This window comes from Centroberyx gerrardi, chromosome 11, assembly GCF_048128805.1.
Source record: "Centroberyx gerrardi isolate f3 chromosome 11, fCenGer3.hap1.cur.20231027, whole genome shotgun sequence".
NCBI lineage: Eukaryota > Metazoa > Chordata > Actinopteri > Beryciformes > Berycidae > Centroberyx > Centroberyx gerrardi.
The window spans coordinates 23,766,460-23,785,416 of NC_136007.1; the positions used below are offsets into that span (position 1 = coordinate 23,766,460).

The following is an 18,957-nucleotide window of genomic DNA, read 5'->3' on the forward strand; positions in this document are numbered from 1 at the left end:
GTGGAGCTGCTTTATGATGCTGTAAATCTTCACATTTCCTCTAGGACCTTTAAGTCCACCACTGTACAACTCCACTGCAGTGGGAGGGCATTTAGGGCAGTGAGTCTTGACACTGACCACTGGCTGTACACAATGCTAAACTCAACAATCCCCTCCCAAATCAAGCACAAAGGCTGTTCCATATCTTGTAAAACAATCCTGCAAACAAAGCACTGTAAGAAATGATCAAAAGATATTTTTGAAAGATTAAATAAAAAAAAGGGGAGGATTGGGAGAAAGGGTGGTGAAAGAGTTCACGCATCCTCAGATTTACGCTATGTGAAAGCAAGAAAGGGGAGACTTTACAGACAGGTATTTGTGTTCTAAGCTTCCAGCAGTTTGCTATGAACCAGAAATGAAAGCCACATGTTTCACTGGGGTGTAGTCATAGGGCGTCTCTCTCCTGACACAGGGGTTTCTATGCACTGAGGGGGAAGCAGCCATGCCTCAGCCTATCCTATCCCCCATCCCCCAAAACAAATAAAGCCTCTGATACAGGCCAGGCCCCTGCCGGCGCCCCAGCTCCAGCCTTTGTCCGGGCCCCAGGGCACAATGCCAACTTTGATCAGGAGGCAGCATCGCTGATCAAACACCGAGACACAAGTGCTGCTGAGTGCAGCCACTTCATTCAGACCGTCGATAGACTCACACACACTGTGGTTTTAAATGTGGGGTGAGATGTGTTGGCGAGCTGATACATACTGTATCAATTGAAAGGTCTCAGTGAGATCTTTTCATGCCAAAAGGACACAACTGAAATCATGACCCATAAGTTTTAATTAAACAAAAACTGAAAGCCGTAACAGTAAAAGTAGGGTTTTGTTTGCTGCCAAAAGGGCATAACTGCACTTACGCCCTTCTCCAAGCCCTCGATATAATACTCATATTCGCCCAAAATCGCACTTATGCCCCTTTGGCTCCAAGCCCTCGATATGTGGGTTTAAAAGAACATATAGACTCGCATGCACATTCGCAATGGAGAACATAGGCAAAACGTGTAAGGATATGGAAGGGAAGCAAAGGGGTTCTCACGACTGTGCTTAATTATGTCAGTTGGGTGAACACACAAGTAGCGAGCTTAGACCGACAGAGCGTGAATATCATACTAGAACATTCTCCCTTGAAACACAGGGCTCAATTAGGGATTAAGAGCCCTCGCTGGAGCTCCTAACAAGCCAGGTTTTCAAAATCATTAGTAATGGAAGTTTATGAAAACCCAGAGACTGACCTGGAAAAAAGAAAAAACAGACCATTCAAATTTCTGGAATTTCTAGAGCTCAGCACATTTGTTGGCTCAGTCTTGTCTGAGATGGGCCAAATGTACCATGTTCACCAACGTAGGATGTTGACAGAGAAGATTAAATGAGGTCATGCTGGGCCATGAGAACGAACAGCGCCAGTTTTGTCCAGGTCAGATTTGCCTTTCTCAGTGATAAGAAACAACTTCCTCATTCCATCTGACACAAATCACTGACACTAACATTCTGGCATGCAGTCAGTCGAAGACTCATGCAGTGAGTGCGTCCATGTACCAGGCCCAAAGGTTTTACTTAACTTTAAGGTGCCTGGGAGGTCAACGCAGACACATATACACATAAAAGTACCTTAAGTAAATACCTATGGAGTAAAGACTCCTGTGGCTCACTGCCAAACCACTAAAAGGATTGAGGTGTGAGGCCAGACTGCAGACAGTACAGAGGTATGTAAAGAATATCATGCACTCAGCACAAATGCCTCCCGATGAATTCCTGGGTTCCTCCCAAGTTCCTGAAGATGGAGCGGGGCATTTTTTGAAACTTAGACCAAGACCAACATTGGAAATAACGTGTTTTAACACTTTGATGCAGGCTATCCCCTGGGTTCAAGTGTATGGATTTTTTGCCACAAAAATTAATATATCAAGAATCAGAATTAACTTAGAAAATTGAAAAAAAAACATCCAATGAAACAGACATTGCATTTAAGCCAACATATTTCTCTGGAATCTGACATTTGCTTGGTGAAACAGAACTGCTGTCAAGTGATTCAATTATTTAGGTCACGGCTGATTTTCTCACATTTTGTGCGGAATACAGAAGCACATTTCCTGCAGATTAAGATATTAACTCGGCGTATTCTAGATGCATATTTTACACAGTAACCTATTTTCTTTGCAGCGCAGGAGCATGTATGCCTGTCAGATGGATTGGCTTGGAGGCAGTCAATGAGTCTGTCTTGCTCACGTTGTTCCCTCTGAGGTTCTGGTCTAAATTTAGGTCCCCCGCCTCCAGGACATTGCATGGTGGTGGTCTTCTGGACATTGGTAGAAAACATACACACAGCATTATATGTGTTTTTATGCCCTTATGGATGCAAGTGTAAGTCTCTAGCCTGTCCAAGACTACAGGACCAACACAACACATTTCAATCAACAGATATCGGATTTCTGTTGAAAACACCCTGGGGACTTTGGCAAAAAATGGCATATTGATAAAGTACTCTGTAATAACCTCAAAAACATCAATACCCTTTTCAATACATTTGCAGCATCCCTTCTTTCTAAACCCTCTCATCCTGTCCATGGCTTTACCCACCAGGCAGAATGCAGCCTTTGTGATTGTGAAACAACACAGACAGCCCCTTCCTGTCCTCTGTGGAGGGGAGACGTTACAGCAGGACATCAAGATAAGATTGCTGTTAAAAGATAACAGGATGGATAATCCTTTATTTCTCTTCTCTCTCTTTGTCTTCACAGGCAGCAAAACAATAGCCTGATGTTTTAAGACTGGAGTCTCTTCATTCAGAGGTTCTCGCAGGCAGGTGTAGTAAATGTACCTGAGTGTTGAGCCCTGTAGGAGGCCAGAGGCAAAGACTGTCAGTTATTGTTACAGCTTAACCAAGACCGCTGGGTGTATTCATGCCTCCAGCTCACACTCTCAGCCTTGACATGAAGAGAAAGCTCAAAACGACCACTCTAGTCTACATACAAAGTAAGTGACAAGAAGCGACTGGGAAGCAAATGTTAAAAATAACTCCGCTGCACTGGTTTAGTTATCTTGCACAAAGAGGCGATGCTACCGTTTTGGTCATGACATAGCTTGACGGTATTTATTCTCGATGTTGTGTTCTGTTACTGTGCATGAGGCTTGTCAGGCTGATATAAAGAAGAGCCGAGAGTCTGGACGGTAGAGATAAATGCAGTAAGCCCTTTAAAGACGCACAGCTCTGATTCTAGTAGTGCATGGGTGTGGGGTGTAACCAGTGAACAGTGTGTTATTTGGACCATAGTCTGACATTCTTCATAGGCTCTTTAGATCCATCTTGACAGCCCAAGCATCTATAAGAAGAATCTTGTTGAGCTGATCACTTAACGCCCTGTGGCGAACTGGACACAAACTCCCATGGAAAACATTAAGTGTAATGTACAGCGACGTACGTTATTCCCATATTAAATTGGACTTTAGAGCATGAAATTGCCTCTGAAATGAAGGGCAGTAGCTGTGCTATTTTGTAATTTACCACGGCAAAGCAAAGCTGACACTAAGGATGCAGTGAGGAGCAAAAAAGCTCAAGTTAAAAAAAAGGGAATTGGAAACATAACATGGAGATTCAGTCTCTGATGAGGCGCACCAAAAGGAACAAAAAAACTTGAGCTTCTCTTATCTTCAACAGCTGATAGATTAATATTTAAGAAATAAGAGGTTACTGTAACAAGTGTGAGCTGTAATATTCTCCACTTAGTGACTGGTTGCCAAATAAGAGAAGAGCCCTGGGCAATCCAGTGATTAGTTTTTTGATATTGCTTTGTGAATGTTCAGTCATCACATTTCTTGGACAGGGAATGACAATGTTGCCTTTCAAAGGCAAACAAGAAAGAAAAGCAAAAGAAAAGCAAGCTTAACCTTGATGGTTTCAGTGTGAAACATTCAGTCAAGATAAAATATTTCCTGAATAGCTAAATGTGGCCAGCCGAGGGTGAACACTACAGGGTGTTGCAACTCAGGAAAGATCCTACTCATTAATACTGTAAGATGCGTAAGACTGCTGCTTCTATTTGAGGAAATGACAAACTGCATACCGTCTTAACCTTATCCTGTTAATTTCATACACATGGCAGAAAGTAGAAAAATTCCCATAATCCAAAAAACAACCTGACATGTCACCTAAAGGAGATTCTGCAAGGTCATTTCTCAGACTATCTGGCTGGAGAGGATATGTTAAGTGGGCGTAGCAAAGTGCTTTTGCCTGAGAACTGCCACACAAGCCGACTCCCCTATGGCCCTAATGACATCTAAAAGGGCTAAGCCGCGAGTGGTCCAGACAGACAAACCAAACACTGCTTATGGAGCAGCCTGGATCAGACTGACAAGTACATAATCTCAGTGAAAGTGATTGAGGTGCAGTAGAACGAAGACGGTTGACCTTACCTCACAAGTAAGAGAAAGGCATAAATCAGAACTAAAATAAAATCTGAATTCCAGATACAAGTTGGATATTGGATAAATATTGTTAAATCCTAATACACTAAAATACAAAAAGATGACGAAAAGTATGTTTAGGATGTAGATGTTTAGGAGTTGACTTGACTACAGTTCAAGTTTTATTGTCCATCTTGAATAAAACATCATAAAGAGTACTGCATTAATATCTGTTAAGTTAGATAAAGGTCAGGGTATCCAACCTTTTTGTTCCCGCTTGATCTCACTGCAGCAGGATCATCCGGGACTTTTCATCTCCAAACAAAATCCAGACATCAGCTTTCATGTCTTTTTGGCAAGGTCTTGCAAGCTCTAGATAGGTTGCATTACTGCCCAAGACACGTTAAGCCTGATTTATAAGGGGTAAGAGACTTTTTAGTTGATAAAATGACGGGTGACATTGTACGCGGTCACAGGCTCTATGCAAGTGTGTATGTGTCCCTACAGATCATTAAATCTACGACTCTAACTGTTGCACTATTTCCAGAGGCTGTGTGTTAGCTCTAGTTGTCAGCCAATACATCATCTCCTTATTGTCACCAGGCAGACGCCCTGTCTCAGAGGGATTAAACGTAGAGCTGATGTTCCTCCACAACTCGCGAAAGGAGCCGGGTGCTATTAGTGCCAGTGTGACGGGTGTGGGGTGCCTCTCTCTCCAATTATCGGCCACTCAGAAAAAGCCAGCCAGCCAGCCCTGTGTGTGCCCATGAATTATACATGGGCTCCATTAAGACACTTAACAGCTGGTTCCTCAGGAACCTACATCGCCAGCAAGAACTGCAGCCTGGCTGCCCCTTTGTGCCTGCTTATTAAAACAGCAGCACTTGTGATTAAGGTTGTGCAGTAATGTGCCTTCTGACCATCATAAACCAGCCAGTCACAGGGCTATTTTCAGTTCAATCCCATCTCTCTGGAGGGCGACTGGGCCAGCTGCCGATTTCCTCACATGGCGGTGAGATGCACTACAGTAATTAAATGAATGTCTGTTGTGGCTTGTTGACCTTGCTGTGGTTCAGGCGCTCAGTCTTTTCCATACCCGACTCTAGCAGATGTCCTGGTCATCATACCTATAGATTCAACAACCGCCTAGTGGTAATAAACCGGGTGGCAGCGAGAAGAAGAAGACCTTTCTGAGGAAGGTTAAGGGCAGAGAGGGGAGGTGGCAGACTGCCACACTGGTTTTGGACACCTGGTTGTAAAAACAGAGTCAGCAAATGGAAATCATTTGAATGTAATGAAGACCCATTAAGAGCTTAAGCAAGAAAATTCATCCTAGAGTGTACATTTGCACTCTACTCCTCTTCCTCAAACTTGCCTTAAACTCAAAGTGAAAGAACTCCCTAAAAAAGATTTATCATTTGTTATTCTTGGACAGTTTAGTCAAGAATTCCGTACATGAACAAATCTCTCCTAAAGCAAGAAACAAGACAGCAAAGACTTGCTAGAGCTGCCCCACTGACGAGTGGGGAACCAGCTTCATGGACACTATTATAGGTTGACTTTCCAGGGACATGGGTCCATTTCATAGATTAGAACTGTTTCCCCTACTATGAACTAAAGGTCATTTAGGTACAAGAGTTCAAACAAATATTCTTAATCCAAAACACCAGCTAAAGTGTATTAAGTCTTGGTTCTCTAGATTTTAGTTTTGGGAGAATTGTTCATGTTCACTATATTGATTGAAATGTTCAAGATCATAGGAATAACAAAGTGGTTTGTGGGGGTAGATTTTTTTTTTAAGAAACTGAAATGTAGGACCTATGTTTTATTATCTTCAGTACTCACAATTTGTCTTATTTTATCTATATCTTATTCTCTGCTTTTGCGATGACCCAATTTCCCCACGGGGATCACAGAAGTTCCATCTCATCTAATCTAATGCTCTTTCATGAAACAAAGTGTTTCTATGCATTCATATTTCCAAAAGAGATGAGGGTTACTTTGCAGAAATGCTACAGTTTGGATATAGCCTTCCTGTCTTCACATCTTTCTACATCTGCGAACATGTTACAATAGCCTCTGTAATTATGTAGCTCCATTAAATATATTAACATCAGACGGGTGGTGAGATCTCTGCTTGACGCTTGCTAAACCACGCACAACTGTTGCAATAGATGAAGCGTAGTCTGTCTGGCTCTGAAAATAAAACCTACATGAACATTTCACCTCTTTTCAGATTCTTTCTGAAATCTCAAATTCTAAGGATTGGCAATGCAGTCTTTGGCCTCATTTTCTTGTGAGGTTGAATTTGAGGCAAGAAATGTTATTAGAAATGGGATTTAATGGAACGAATTGTGTATCTCTTTGTATCAATAGTCCTTTAACGCTGCTAACAAGATTCGGCCTTTATCATAAAATTTCACCATAGGACTGCTTTACCACACTTTAAAAATTTAGGATACAGGCATACCCTTGTGAAACAAGTGTTCAGAATAGGATTTTGTACATAGCAACAGTCATATGTGTCATAACAAATCCCTTTTTTGTATGCACAGGAGTTATTAACGTGTTCGGCTATATAATTTGCCATGATGATTCAACAGTAGACAAAGATTGACTTGAATATCAACATCATAGGGGACAAGTTCAACAGGAATTGAATCAAGAAAGAGGCTTTCTACAGACAACACTTAGTTGCCTTTTTCTCCATACCCGCAGTCGACAATGTGTAATGTTTTTCAATGAGATAGAGGCGCTAAAAATGGCTCCTTCAACAGCTGCTTCAACCCCCTCCTCCTTCCAAATTCCACCCCACCTTCTGCCTATGTCGCTTATTTTCTGAGCCATAATATTTCTCAAGATTAGACACGCAATTAACTCTAATGTTCTTAGCAGAGAGGGTGGGGTGTTACTGCTGGAGGAGACAAAATATAATCATATTCCTACAACTCAGCTCTGTGTAAGACAATGCCTGGACGTTGGCTGTTAATAATGTGACATGCACATTACAATGGATAATGCTTATCTCAAAAATGATATGTCCTTGTGAAAAGTCTGAACTGGCAACAAAAGATTTGTTGTCAGAATTAATTGTTGGGTCTGTTTTACATGATAAGGTGAAACAATGTTTCCCCATATATCCTACTACTGAACCTATTTTTCATATTGCATGACGGATAGTCTAACAGAAGTCCCAGCCTGTATAGAGCTGAGCTGACACCTACCTAGCAGGTAGGCAGCAACAGACTGCACAACAGCACCTGCAGATGCAGCACCCTGGGGACCTGCCTGCCACATTGTGTATCCTCACACTGGGATGGCTTGCTCACATGCCGTGAGAATATTATGCAGAAAGAACCAGTATACATAGTCATAAAGGGCGAAAAAAAAAGAAAATAATTTCAAGTTCAGCCAAGGGGAAAAACCAGAAGCAGACTAATGCTTTAGAGACCTGGATACTGACTGCAGAATCTTTTGTAATTCCATACCTAATTTCTGAGAAATAAAACCCTCCTTTTAAAAGATAACACACACATAGTGTGCTATAAGCCCAAGAGTCCAAGATGGACAAAATCTGACAAAGGAATGAAGTTTCAATCCAGAATGAGACATCCACCATTTGAAAACAGTGACAAGTACTCTGACAAAATGAATGCTGGCATGAGGAACATTATGGGTTACTATTAAAGTTATGAGTCACCTTAAAAGCTTTGTTTACAAAATAGTTGTGTTTTAAAGGAGAGCATCCTCTGCATTTTGAAAGATTAACAGGTAACATTTTTGTTTCCAAATGGATATACAGCATTTTGGAATGAAACCCTTCAAATCTCCTTCACTGTCATGTGTGCAGTGTCTCCTCTGCCTGTCTGTAGTTTATCTACAGAAAAAAAAGGGGTCTTTTTGTGATGTTCATTTGAGATATGAGGTATGTGAAAACCTCTATTACCATCACAGTGAACAGCTTATTTGTCACTGAGCCCATTATTCCTCATTAGGAGCACAGGGCGTTGTGGGCTGCGCAGATCTGGGCATCAAGTGGCTAAGTGATGAATGTGCTGTGGGGGTGTTTATCGTCCTAACAGAGAGATGCCGTGATGATGACCGATGGACTCAGAGAGTGGAGAGAATCAGCACTGCAGTGACCTTGTTTTTACTGATGGGTTACACGGATAGCAGAGGAAATTTCTCTCCTTCAATACAGTCCCTGCTAAATAGTCATGCTTAGCTCTTTTCTCTATCGTTTAGCTACCTCTTATTTATCAGTGCAACTAAATAAGAAGATCTCTGTAGGCGGTAGGAGTGCAGTGGGACATGTAAAAGAAAAATTAACCTGACAAATTTCAATTTAATCATTTATCACAGTTTTTGGAATGGTTACAGCAATGCACCAGTGGTTTGTGTACTATTAGTTTCTTAACTGCCAACACTGTCATGCAGAGTCGAAAGTGACTGCTTCAATTTACAATCATTCACCACAGAAAATAATAGTTCTGCCAGCTTTAGTTATGAAAGACAGAAAAGAAAGACAGAAAAAAGCTGTTTCCTGAATGTGGTTTTCCATGAGCCATGAGTAAAGCAGCAATGGACTACTCAGGTACAGGGAAACAATTGTGGATCTGCATTAAATTCTTAAATGCTGAAACAGACTTTCTAAATCGAACACCTGCAGTGAGTGCAACACACAAACTGGATTTCAACTCAAGACATTGAATCAGAGTTGAAAATGACCCCCCTACCCCCACCACGCACTAAAAATATATCATACTGTGAGCCCTAGTTCCGAAGTACGCATCAAACCATGGCCTTTGTGAATTAATCAGCCCCTAATTAGTGTCATTAAGGCATAACTGCTCCAAAGCTAACCTTACTGGGCAATATGGCACCTAAATGTATTTGCATACTACCGAAGACCCTGGCGCTCTTAGTATAAGGTCAAAGTGTTATAGAAGTTAGATGTACAGCCTACCAACTTGAAATATCTGTCAATGTAAGGTTGGCTTTATGACCAAGGGGTTCAAATAAAATCTTGCCAATATATCCTCTCCACAGAGCGCTTTGGCAGCAGCCCAGGAGGAGGCAGTTTTCACTCCTCCTACCTATGAAAAAGGAATGAGCCCTGAATACAGAGTGGCTGCATGGCCATTAACACGACTCAGAAACAAGAACTACTATTAATCATTTTCACTGGTTCTCTAGCAGGCAATTTGCTCGTTCTGTAATTTAGATATGAAAGGGAGAACAGGAAGGGAAGGGGTAGGGTGATGCAGTTAAATAAAGGCCGGGATCACTGTTTCACACTCCCATACGGGTGAACAGGAGTCGGCACGGGGCTTGTACATCGCTGGCATGTTAAAATATTAATGGCCGGGGTTCTGAATATTCATGGGCAGTCGTCCCCATCATCAGATTGTGGAGGACAAAGCAGTGTCCCCGGAGTGTAATCCGATTCTACATGTTCTTGCTTTATTTCCAAGGACGGGGGGCTCCAGGCAGAGTGGGCGGCTGCTGGGTTGGAGGTGAAGCTGCTGCTGGAGCATGTTTCAGCCAACAGGAGGCAAGTGGGGAGACTGGACAGCCGTGTCACCACAACTGAATGTGAAATCGTGACCTCGTGCCATTGCTGTCTGTGTGGGGGCCATGACAATGGCTCAGGTTGAGCTGTTCATGCCCATCTCTTTGGTTGTACCACCAATTTTGCCCAAGGACCCCATCACATTATCAATACACAAATATGCCATTATTTCTTTCAGTTGTAAAAGTGTAAAAACTGTTCCCCAGATATGGGTAACTGATTGAAACTTTTTGGGATAATCAAGTACATTGGCACCATAACACAGGGGGGGGGAGGTTTCTGCTGTAAAAGAGGACATAATACAGACTTTCAAGCAAGGGGGAGGGTAGCTTTATCTGAGCAATAGGAGCACATACACAATCACACTCCCAGGATCTGCGTGTCTGTTTTCAAAAGGTATCCAAGCAACCAGCTCCCAGCCAGGACCTTCGGGTGTAGGCTTATCAGGTAACAGCATTCTGCGCCTGCTCATAGTTTCTTTTCGTTTATGTTTATCCTAGGTCAGTGGCTTCACTCTTCACTCTTGACCCAAACAGCCAGGAGTGGAGGGGGTAGAGAGGGATTACCAGAGCAGGTCCTGCAGTACTGTAGCAGGGCTCAGGAAAAATAATTGGCTAGGACTCACAACTCCAACAAACAAACAGAGAGTACTGACTGGCCGGTGGATGTCAAGAGGCTTCTGTCTGGCAGTGCTGGAATTGGATAGACTTGTCAGGGAGGGACTATGGGAGGGCTAACCACAACGCCGCCTTACGATGGAAAAATGCGCAGTGTTCCTGAGACAAACTATTTGACAATAGACTTGGGAAAAGGATTGGTTGCCATCAAGCTCCCTGTAAAAGCTGACATGTCATCTGTTTTCTTTCTTCATTTCCAAGACGATTTATGCCCATACTTTGAATTTCATCCCACTCATGATTTCAAGTTAACTTCAGAAAATTGCAACCTCTTACAGATCAATTTCCTGTCCAATCACAACAAGAGCACGATCCAAATAATGACATCTATAAATGTTCACATTTGTTGTTTAGTAACATGAAGGCTACTTCAAAATTGTCTGCTGTGTCAGATTCTGTATTGGCTATAATTGGCTAAATTAAATTGGCTATAATTTCAACAATTCTTAATTTCCCTCTCGAATATTGGGATTTTAAAGGTCTCATTTTGTGTTCCATAAAATACCTCACGGACAAGCAGAATAAAAAAAATGGAGCACAAATACCCTAGTCTCTATTTTGTCATTAAAAAGAGGTTAGTACATTATTGTGTGATCCTAAGCCATGTCAAAAGAATGCTATGAGTCTGGCAAATGTTGTTCTTGTCTGCTGAAGTGGAACAGTGCCCAAATGACAAGGCCACTGCTATTAAGATGGTAATGAGCTCAAACTAGTGTATACAACAATGTGCGGCATAAGACAAAAGTAGGCTAAACAACACACTATGTATGTAGACCTTTACATATTACTCTCACTGTCCCAGCTTTTACATGTCAGGGAGAGATGCCGGAAGAGAACAAAGCACTTCATTATTGCATGAGGTTTCTCAGTATTCAGCGGACTGGAATGTCAGTGCCCTGACCATGGTTCTGTGGCTCCCCTTCAAAATCTCTGAAAACATTTCAGTAACTGCTACAGGATGCTGATACCAAAAGAAAGACCTGCGACAATAGCTTCACGTCAATGTTCTGAGTGGGAGGAGGGACCTGCGAGTTTCAGTGGAAATTCCAGGGCACTAAACGGACACACCCATACACATATAACCTGATTTTGCATTTGCTATAATCCTGTCAACAAAAAAGCAGGGGTAAATTTACAGTTTAACACATTTATGATTAATGATTAATAACACTAACGTCATTCATGGGTAATCAATGTTAGCAACTTCTCTGCATCTTTTGCCCTGATGACAATTGAGAGCAATCTGCATTTTGACTGAGCGCCAACAGATAAAACAAAACAACAGCCAAGAGTTTGGGAAAAACTATATAAAACTGAAGATTTGCATCTGTCATCCTCATATCCATCATCCCATCTTTACAACTGGAAGTTATATTAATTGCTTTATTTACTGAATAAACTGACACTGTGATTGTACCAAAGAATCAAGTACATCAGTGGTTGCCAAACTGGGGTCCATGGACTACAAGGTGTCCTTTTAAGGGGTTCCAAGGGGTCCCCGGCAAAATGAGGAATAGTTCAATTTCACTGCAAGTTCATTAACTAGAAGTTAGCACTAGTAGAGAAAGAGAATGTATGGAAATGACTATCCTGATCAAAGGTTTCACTCTCCCCACTGCTCTCTACCCACCTACAGTGTAAACAGACAACTAAAATCTTCTTGGATGAGGGTCCCTGGGACACATCCCTCATCACATGGGGATCTAAAGCATATCTATCTGGGGGCACTTGACATGGAAACGGTTGGGAAACCCTTAAGTGAATGACACAGACATAAACAAAGCTGTGAGCACAAGCAAACATGTGGTTGAGATAGATTTGATAGCTTCGGATTTTGGACTTGGGGTAGGGGGGGGTGCAGCACTGCTGCCAGATGGCAGACAAAACACGCAGCACTTTGAAGTCCTTTAGCTACAGGTTTTAAAGCGGATCAAGCTATTGTGTTAACCACCAGTAGAGACCAAAAAAGATCACACGAAAATACCTAGATTTTTGGCACCGAGATAAAGACAGTTGATTCTAAAACATCCCTAAAATCATCTAGTTTCGCACTACTGTGGCTGCTTTCAACACAATGCGTTAGGATTTACTATAATGCTAATACCTATTCATTTAAAGTAACGTACAAAACAATACTAAAAAACCTGGGAAGCCAAATGACATAGTATGCCTGATATGTAATTTAATGGAAGCTAACGTCATTATTACTCACTTAAAATGTGTAACGTTATGAGGCTGAATTAAATAATGTTAAACTTTAACTCATTAACGTTAGTCTTTACTTAACTGTTGACCCCACTATCTAAGTAGCCTAATGCAGGGACCCTGCTGGCTGAGACTCAAAAGAAATCCCACACTGGAAACCTGCTAGCCATGCCGCCGCCACAAATGACCTAAAATTGTATTATTGTTTTTTATAATTTAGCTATTATTTACCATGTAAACTAACCTTATTATCCTTACGTTCGATTGTGGCACTAAGTTGACCTTAGGCCAGAGTTATATTCAATAACTCCCCGTCGGACAATTTCAGAAGTGTGGCAAACTACTGATTTTTTTTATATATTCATCATACTAACTTGAGGTACAAACGCAACCTAGAAGTTATCAGCAATATTATATTATCGAAAAAGCTGCAGTTTTCACGTTAATGGTTTCCATTCGCCAGTGGTTAGCGTTATTGAGCGCGGTTGACCACACCATGAAACATTCGTTGCTGTTTTTGTTCAAATTCAAGGTAACAAAAGTAGCTCCGCGGCTCTTGTTGTGGGAAAACTTACCTGCTAAAATGCTAAATAGTACACAGCAGAACCGGGCTATCGTGGGCTCCATTCCTTTTCGAGCTATTCCACGACTTCTCAACTGAAACTTGGCTGTAGGAACTTGTGTTGAGTTCGAGTGAAACGCAGCAGCTCCGCTCCGCCGAAGCATCCGAAACTCCACTCCTCCGCTGCTCTCGGCAGGTGCACACCGGAGGGAGCTGGAGGGGGTCACGTGACACACAGTTTTCCTAAACAAGATCCAATGACTCCCCCTGCTGGTGTCGTGAACACGGAGGTCTCCCGGACACCTTTGTTTTGTTTTCATTTTCATACAGTACAGTCTATATGCTGCCTTCAAAGTACTTCTCTTAAATTCCCTAGCCTATCTTATGGCTTGGCATTCTGTGTAATTAATTAGCATTGTATGTTTTTATTTTCACTCTTGGTATCACACATTTTTGTTTTAGTTATTAATCCAATCACTCATGCCTGATGCTCGTTTCCCCCTCTTTCTTCTGTCGCTGCAGCACAAAGTAGCTCTATGCCGCTCGATTTCTAAAATGAATCGACAGCCTCCAAACAGCTATTTAGGTATTATTTCCGACCAAAAGCATATTGAATGCGCAGCAAGTCATATTCAGACAACAATAAAATACACAACTATTAACATTGTTGACAGCTTCCATGCCCTCCACCTCTAGTCATGTTTCGGCAACTCATGTAAGCTATAGACAATTCCTCCTCTGTCGGTGTTAGGCATGGAGGCAGTAGTAGTATTCCCTGATGTTTTGCTTCACAATTTAAGTTTTGTAACTTTACAACAGTTGGTTTAAAATTCATCTAACGTACGGGCACATAACATTTTTTTATGGTCTATGTAACCTCCTAAATTGTCTATGTATGACATAGTGGCAACACAACCACGCTCGTGCGCCGTTGCTAGGCAACCGGGTTGACTTGAGTTCTGCCCAAAGTGCCCATAGACCGTAATAAATCTACCCGTGGCAAAGTAGTTGTTTTGTACAACAGCTCACATTTCCGATGATTCAGAAGTGGCTCATTATGTCATTTGTTCACCATGGGTGTCATGTAGTCAAACCAGAGAAATAACTGAATTGAGAATTGAAACCATCATTATTACTGTTGAGGAGGGACAACAGTGAAAATGGCGAGCTAGATTTTGGCCTAGATTTAGAGGGATTAGTGGGTAGTTTGCCAGTGTAGTCAGTCAGACCTGACACAGCCTGGCACTGCATCTGGTCATCCCAAACATAGATCTTTCTGACACTGTACCTTCTGTGATCCTAATATTTACAAACAGTGTACCCTCTATGAACTCCCCTCCTTTGTGTTCAAGGGACATTTCAACCTGGGCCTGATACAGGCGGCTGGGTGGCACAGTGGTTAGACACAGTCCTTCTGAGTTCAAGCCCCTGTCAGCAAGCATCCACTATGCTGAAGTGTCCTTCAGTCACTGAGTCCCAATAACAAACTTCTACTTTATCAACAGGGTATTTGTTACCCAAGGGTAACAAATAATACTTGGAGGCTGGACGGCCCACTGTTCTTTAAAAAAACCATTATAAAAGAATAAACACAACTCAACAAAGCATTACGATGCTTGAAAATGGTGTTTAATAAAACTTAATAATTTAAAAAGCCTATACATCTCATAATTCTACACTATGAATAAATAAAACCTTCACTCACAAAGGACGGTAGGTGGCATACATGTAATTCTCCCATCATAAAAATACAGTACTTATTTCAAGACTACAAAGTAAGTATGACTTCCAGTATACCTAATTTAATACAAGTGATTATTTTATTCAAACTATTACAAACTGTCTAAAGTGCAAGAATAGTTTTTGTCAGAAACAAAGAAAATTTAACTATAAAAATTCCTGTTTAAAAAAAATTGGTCAGTCATCTTATTGGTCCCTTCAGCTTTTGCTCCCTAAATGTCCAGTGTGAACTATCATCACCACGGTCCCTAACTGTAACAGTGTGCCAGATTGTGGTTGTCCCAGTATCCAGGCCCTCCTCTGTAGCCAGGAGGGACCCATACATTTTGTCTGAAGATGTGGGGGGCTCTGCCGCGGGGCCTGAAGCCAGACTGAGGCCGTGGAGGGATGGGACCTTTCCCTGGCGCCATCTTCTTGGGATGCCATGTAGGAGCGGCTGGGTTCATCACCTTTACAAAAATAAGACAAATTCCTTTTACACAAACCATCTTGGCCCCAAGTATTCGTCTACGTACACTTAATTAGACATCTGAGTTAAACAAGTTTTGAGCTCTGATAAACATCAGTAATCCAACAGGTGGAGAAGCACTGGTGGCATCGTACAAAGGCTTCCTACTCATTCCCTTTCTAAAATTTCAGATGTGTTCCAGACTGATTTGTTGACTGGATTTGAGAGTTTTGGTTGGTGTTCAATATGACTGCTGATAGTGTCTCTAATATAATTGTCAAGTAGGCCGTATCACTCTGTAGTTGAAGATTAATCTTCACAAAAATCCATCACAAATATCACAATAAGTGAAATGACAGTGGGCCTAACAGCAAAAAGTGCGGTCATGTACTTTCCCATACTTATTTTGTTCAATCCCCAAAACTTCTCAAGACCTGGTAGTAATAATGTTTTGCATTCTTTCCCACACCTGTGTGGGAACCATGGTCATAGGCATTCTAAAATTCATATAGTATACCTGGTGGGTATGGCGACTGTGGAGAATAGTAAGGGGAGAAGCGAACGTGCTCTCCTCATCGGAAGAAGAACCTGAGTGGTAGTCTGATGTCACCCTCTCCAAAGCGCTGGTCACCTTCTTCGTGACATCTTTGTCCTCTTCATCATCACTAGAGAAACTGGCCACTGAGAAGCAGGGGTTTAGCTCTCCATATCTAATACGAGGGGGAAAAAGCCAAAAACCAAAATGCCATTAATGTCTTTTGGAGGGCACAGGTAGTCAGTTGTAAATTTGTAATCTGTTCAGATCTGAAAAGTATTGAAAATCAAATAAATAAATAAATAAATAAATACAACCTGCCACATAATTACATAAGCCCAGGAGGACCCAGAAGTTTTATGATCTAAAATTTGGGATATGTATCTACATTTCTTAAGAGTCTCACTTAGGATTAACCCATCTTAAGTCAAAGGCTCAATTTACTACAAATGAATATTAACAAACATTAATACCAGTGTAAACAAACCTTTTATGGCTCAAGAAAATTCAGACTTGTATGTTACATTGTTACATTGAGGGTCTAAAGCTGGCAGTGCCGGGTAGGTTAGGCTATGTAGAATAGGTGGGCTGTTCTGTCTTACTATAATCTGTTTTTGTGCATCTTGCTCTTCCTTATGTTTGTCCTACATCATTCTTTTCTATGACTGATTGTTGATCAGTTAGATCTAGTTAGGCTCATTCTCTGTACAGTCCTTTGAGACATGCTTGTGATAAAAGGGCTATATAAATAAACTTAAACTTGATATGTAGCTGCCGTCTATGGTTACTGCTTGTATTAAAAGCCCTGTCAATTGACTATGCCTGGACTAGGCACTGAAAAGTCAATAGATATCATTCCATTTTGCAAAAGAGTAGCCTAAGTGTCAAAGCCTCACCTGCAGCAGACCTCCCCTGGGTCCACCCACAGTGTGAGTTCTCGGGGCAGCCCCAGGTCCCTGTACTGAACCCCACTCTCCTGGCAGGCTCGGAGCAGCTCTGGGTCCTGCCGCTGGAACCCGTTCACTCGGATGCACCTACAAACCACACAAAACAGACGTCTAGTAACACAATCTTAGACTGGCTATATACTTCAATGGAAAGACATTAATAACGAAAGATTGGTAACTCTGCTGAGGGCTTCCCAAAATATCAGAGTATCCCTACTAGTAGTAATCATCAACAGTATATAAAAAAAGACCAGTACCTGAATGCCTGGCCCCTGCTAGGGTTGTCAGGGTACCAGTGGCCCCTGAATTTCTCCTGCAGTGCAACAGCCAGCCTCTCGACAAACAGCTCAATTTTCTGCGACTCCAACTTCTCTCCCTTTTTTATGAGCCTCTTCAGGAAGAACACCACAGCTGCAATTTCTTTCCTCATATTTCACTTATGTTTCATTACGATGAATAAAAGAAAGTCTGTGAAAAAAGAACTTCAGTCAGACCAGCAACAATTAAATCCAAGCACCATGTGTGTGTGCAGGTTTCAGTGAGCTAAATATAAGGCTTTTAAAAACATCTTTAATGACAGAATAAATGCACGACCATATTGCCACAAAAATGAAGACAGTTCAGTGGGACTGGACTCTTTCCAAACAGATATTCACCATCAGCTAACGTTACTCTTACAAAATGCTACTTGACAAAAATGTAATACATGTTACAGGTTACTGTTACAATGAGTCCTCTTAAGACCTCTGCCTGTAAAACACTTTGTTTTTTGAGGATAGAATCATCTGTTTTTGAAATATTGGCTGATAAACATTCAGGTAGCAAAATTGTTCCTAAATAGTATTTTGGAATGAAACCCTTCATATCTCACTTTAGAGGAAGCAATGCGAAAACACCCCATTTTAAAGACCTCTGAAATTGTATTTCAACGGGTTTTATTTATCTGTAGACATAAAGGTTTTTGATCTAACGTTATCGTTAGATCGTTGGATCTGTATTTACACTGGTAACTAGCATTTGAAGACTCACTTGCATACATTTTTCCATGTTTCAAGTGTTCTATTTGGGTTTAAAATATTAATCAATGCCGCAGAAACAGCAAGTAATACACTAGAAAGATGGGATCCCTGTGTACCAGGCAGATACGGTTTTCCATCAGTTAACGGAATTCCAGTTTGGCGGTGAGAAACGTTCCAGAAAGGCGGGCTGTGACGCATAATTTCCGCTTTTCCATGCACCACTACTAGCTCCATCACACTACTGTACTCAACAGTTAGCTTGTTTGGCTAGTGATACTAACCTAAACCGCGACGAAATTAAGCCCCAATCAAGTCGAAAGGGTCTTAAATCAATTTATTATTGCAGTTACACTACTACTACGAACTGGTGAACATGACAGTGTATTCACCTGACAGAAGAAATGGCTTTTAGCCTTAGCTTCATAGCTAACGCGCTAAGTTAGCCGTCTCATGCTGTCAACACAAAAACTTCAATGAATAACGTGTCAAACAAACTAGTTATATGATGCATCAAGACAACATCTAGAATAATAGACAGTTAGCAAAGAGTATTAGACATAAGAGGAAAAAAAGCCATTCAGCTTACCTTTACTTATCTCCTCCACCATGTGGACAATTGGGCATGTAGGACTGGAAGAAGTTGAAAAGAGGGAAAGACGCCTGTGGTCTGGGCGTTAAACCCCGCCCATTACAACCCTATCCCCGCACATTGGGCGTCCTCATTGGGTCTACACAGGACAATGTAGCGTATTCATTGGTCGAGCATAACGCCTGTCATCTGACAGGCACAGAGTCACACATGCAACGTGTTTGCTG

General features: G+C 41.6%; 2 protein-coding genes across 2 annotated transcripts in view; both read right to left on the bottom strand.

Annotated features, from left to right (window-relative positions):
• The window catches only part of cxadr (CXADR Ig-like cell adhesion molecule), a 38,595-nt gene extending 24,973 nt beyond the window's left edge, over positions 1–13,622 (bottom strand). The window contains exon 1 of the mRNA XM_071898333.2: positions 13,466–13,622. Coding sequence (XP_071754434.1) covers positions 13,466–13,616 — 151 coding nt within the window. The 5' untranslated portion in view covers positions 13,617–13,622. The remainder of the gene's footprint in view (positions 1–13,465) is intronic.
• Positions 13,623–15,071: 1,449 nt separating this feature from the next.
• Positions 15,072–18,802, bottom strand: btg3 (B-cell translocation gene 3). The gene is made up of 5 exons (XM_071898335.2): positions 18,728–18,802; positions 17,380–17,590; positions 17,072–17,209; positions 16,158–16,350; positions 15,072–15,641 (listed from the first exon to the last, which is right to left on the bottom strand). Exons 2-5 carry the CDS (start codon positions 17,550–17,552, stop codon positions 15,441–15,443), a joined length of 705 nt encoding a protein of 234 aa, XP_071754436.2. The 5' UTR covers positions 17,553–17,590; positions 18,728–18,802; the 3' UTR covers positions 15,072–15,440.
• Positions 18,803–18,957: the final 155 nt, after the last annotated feature.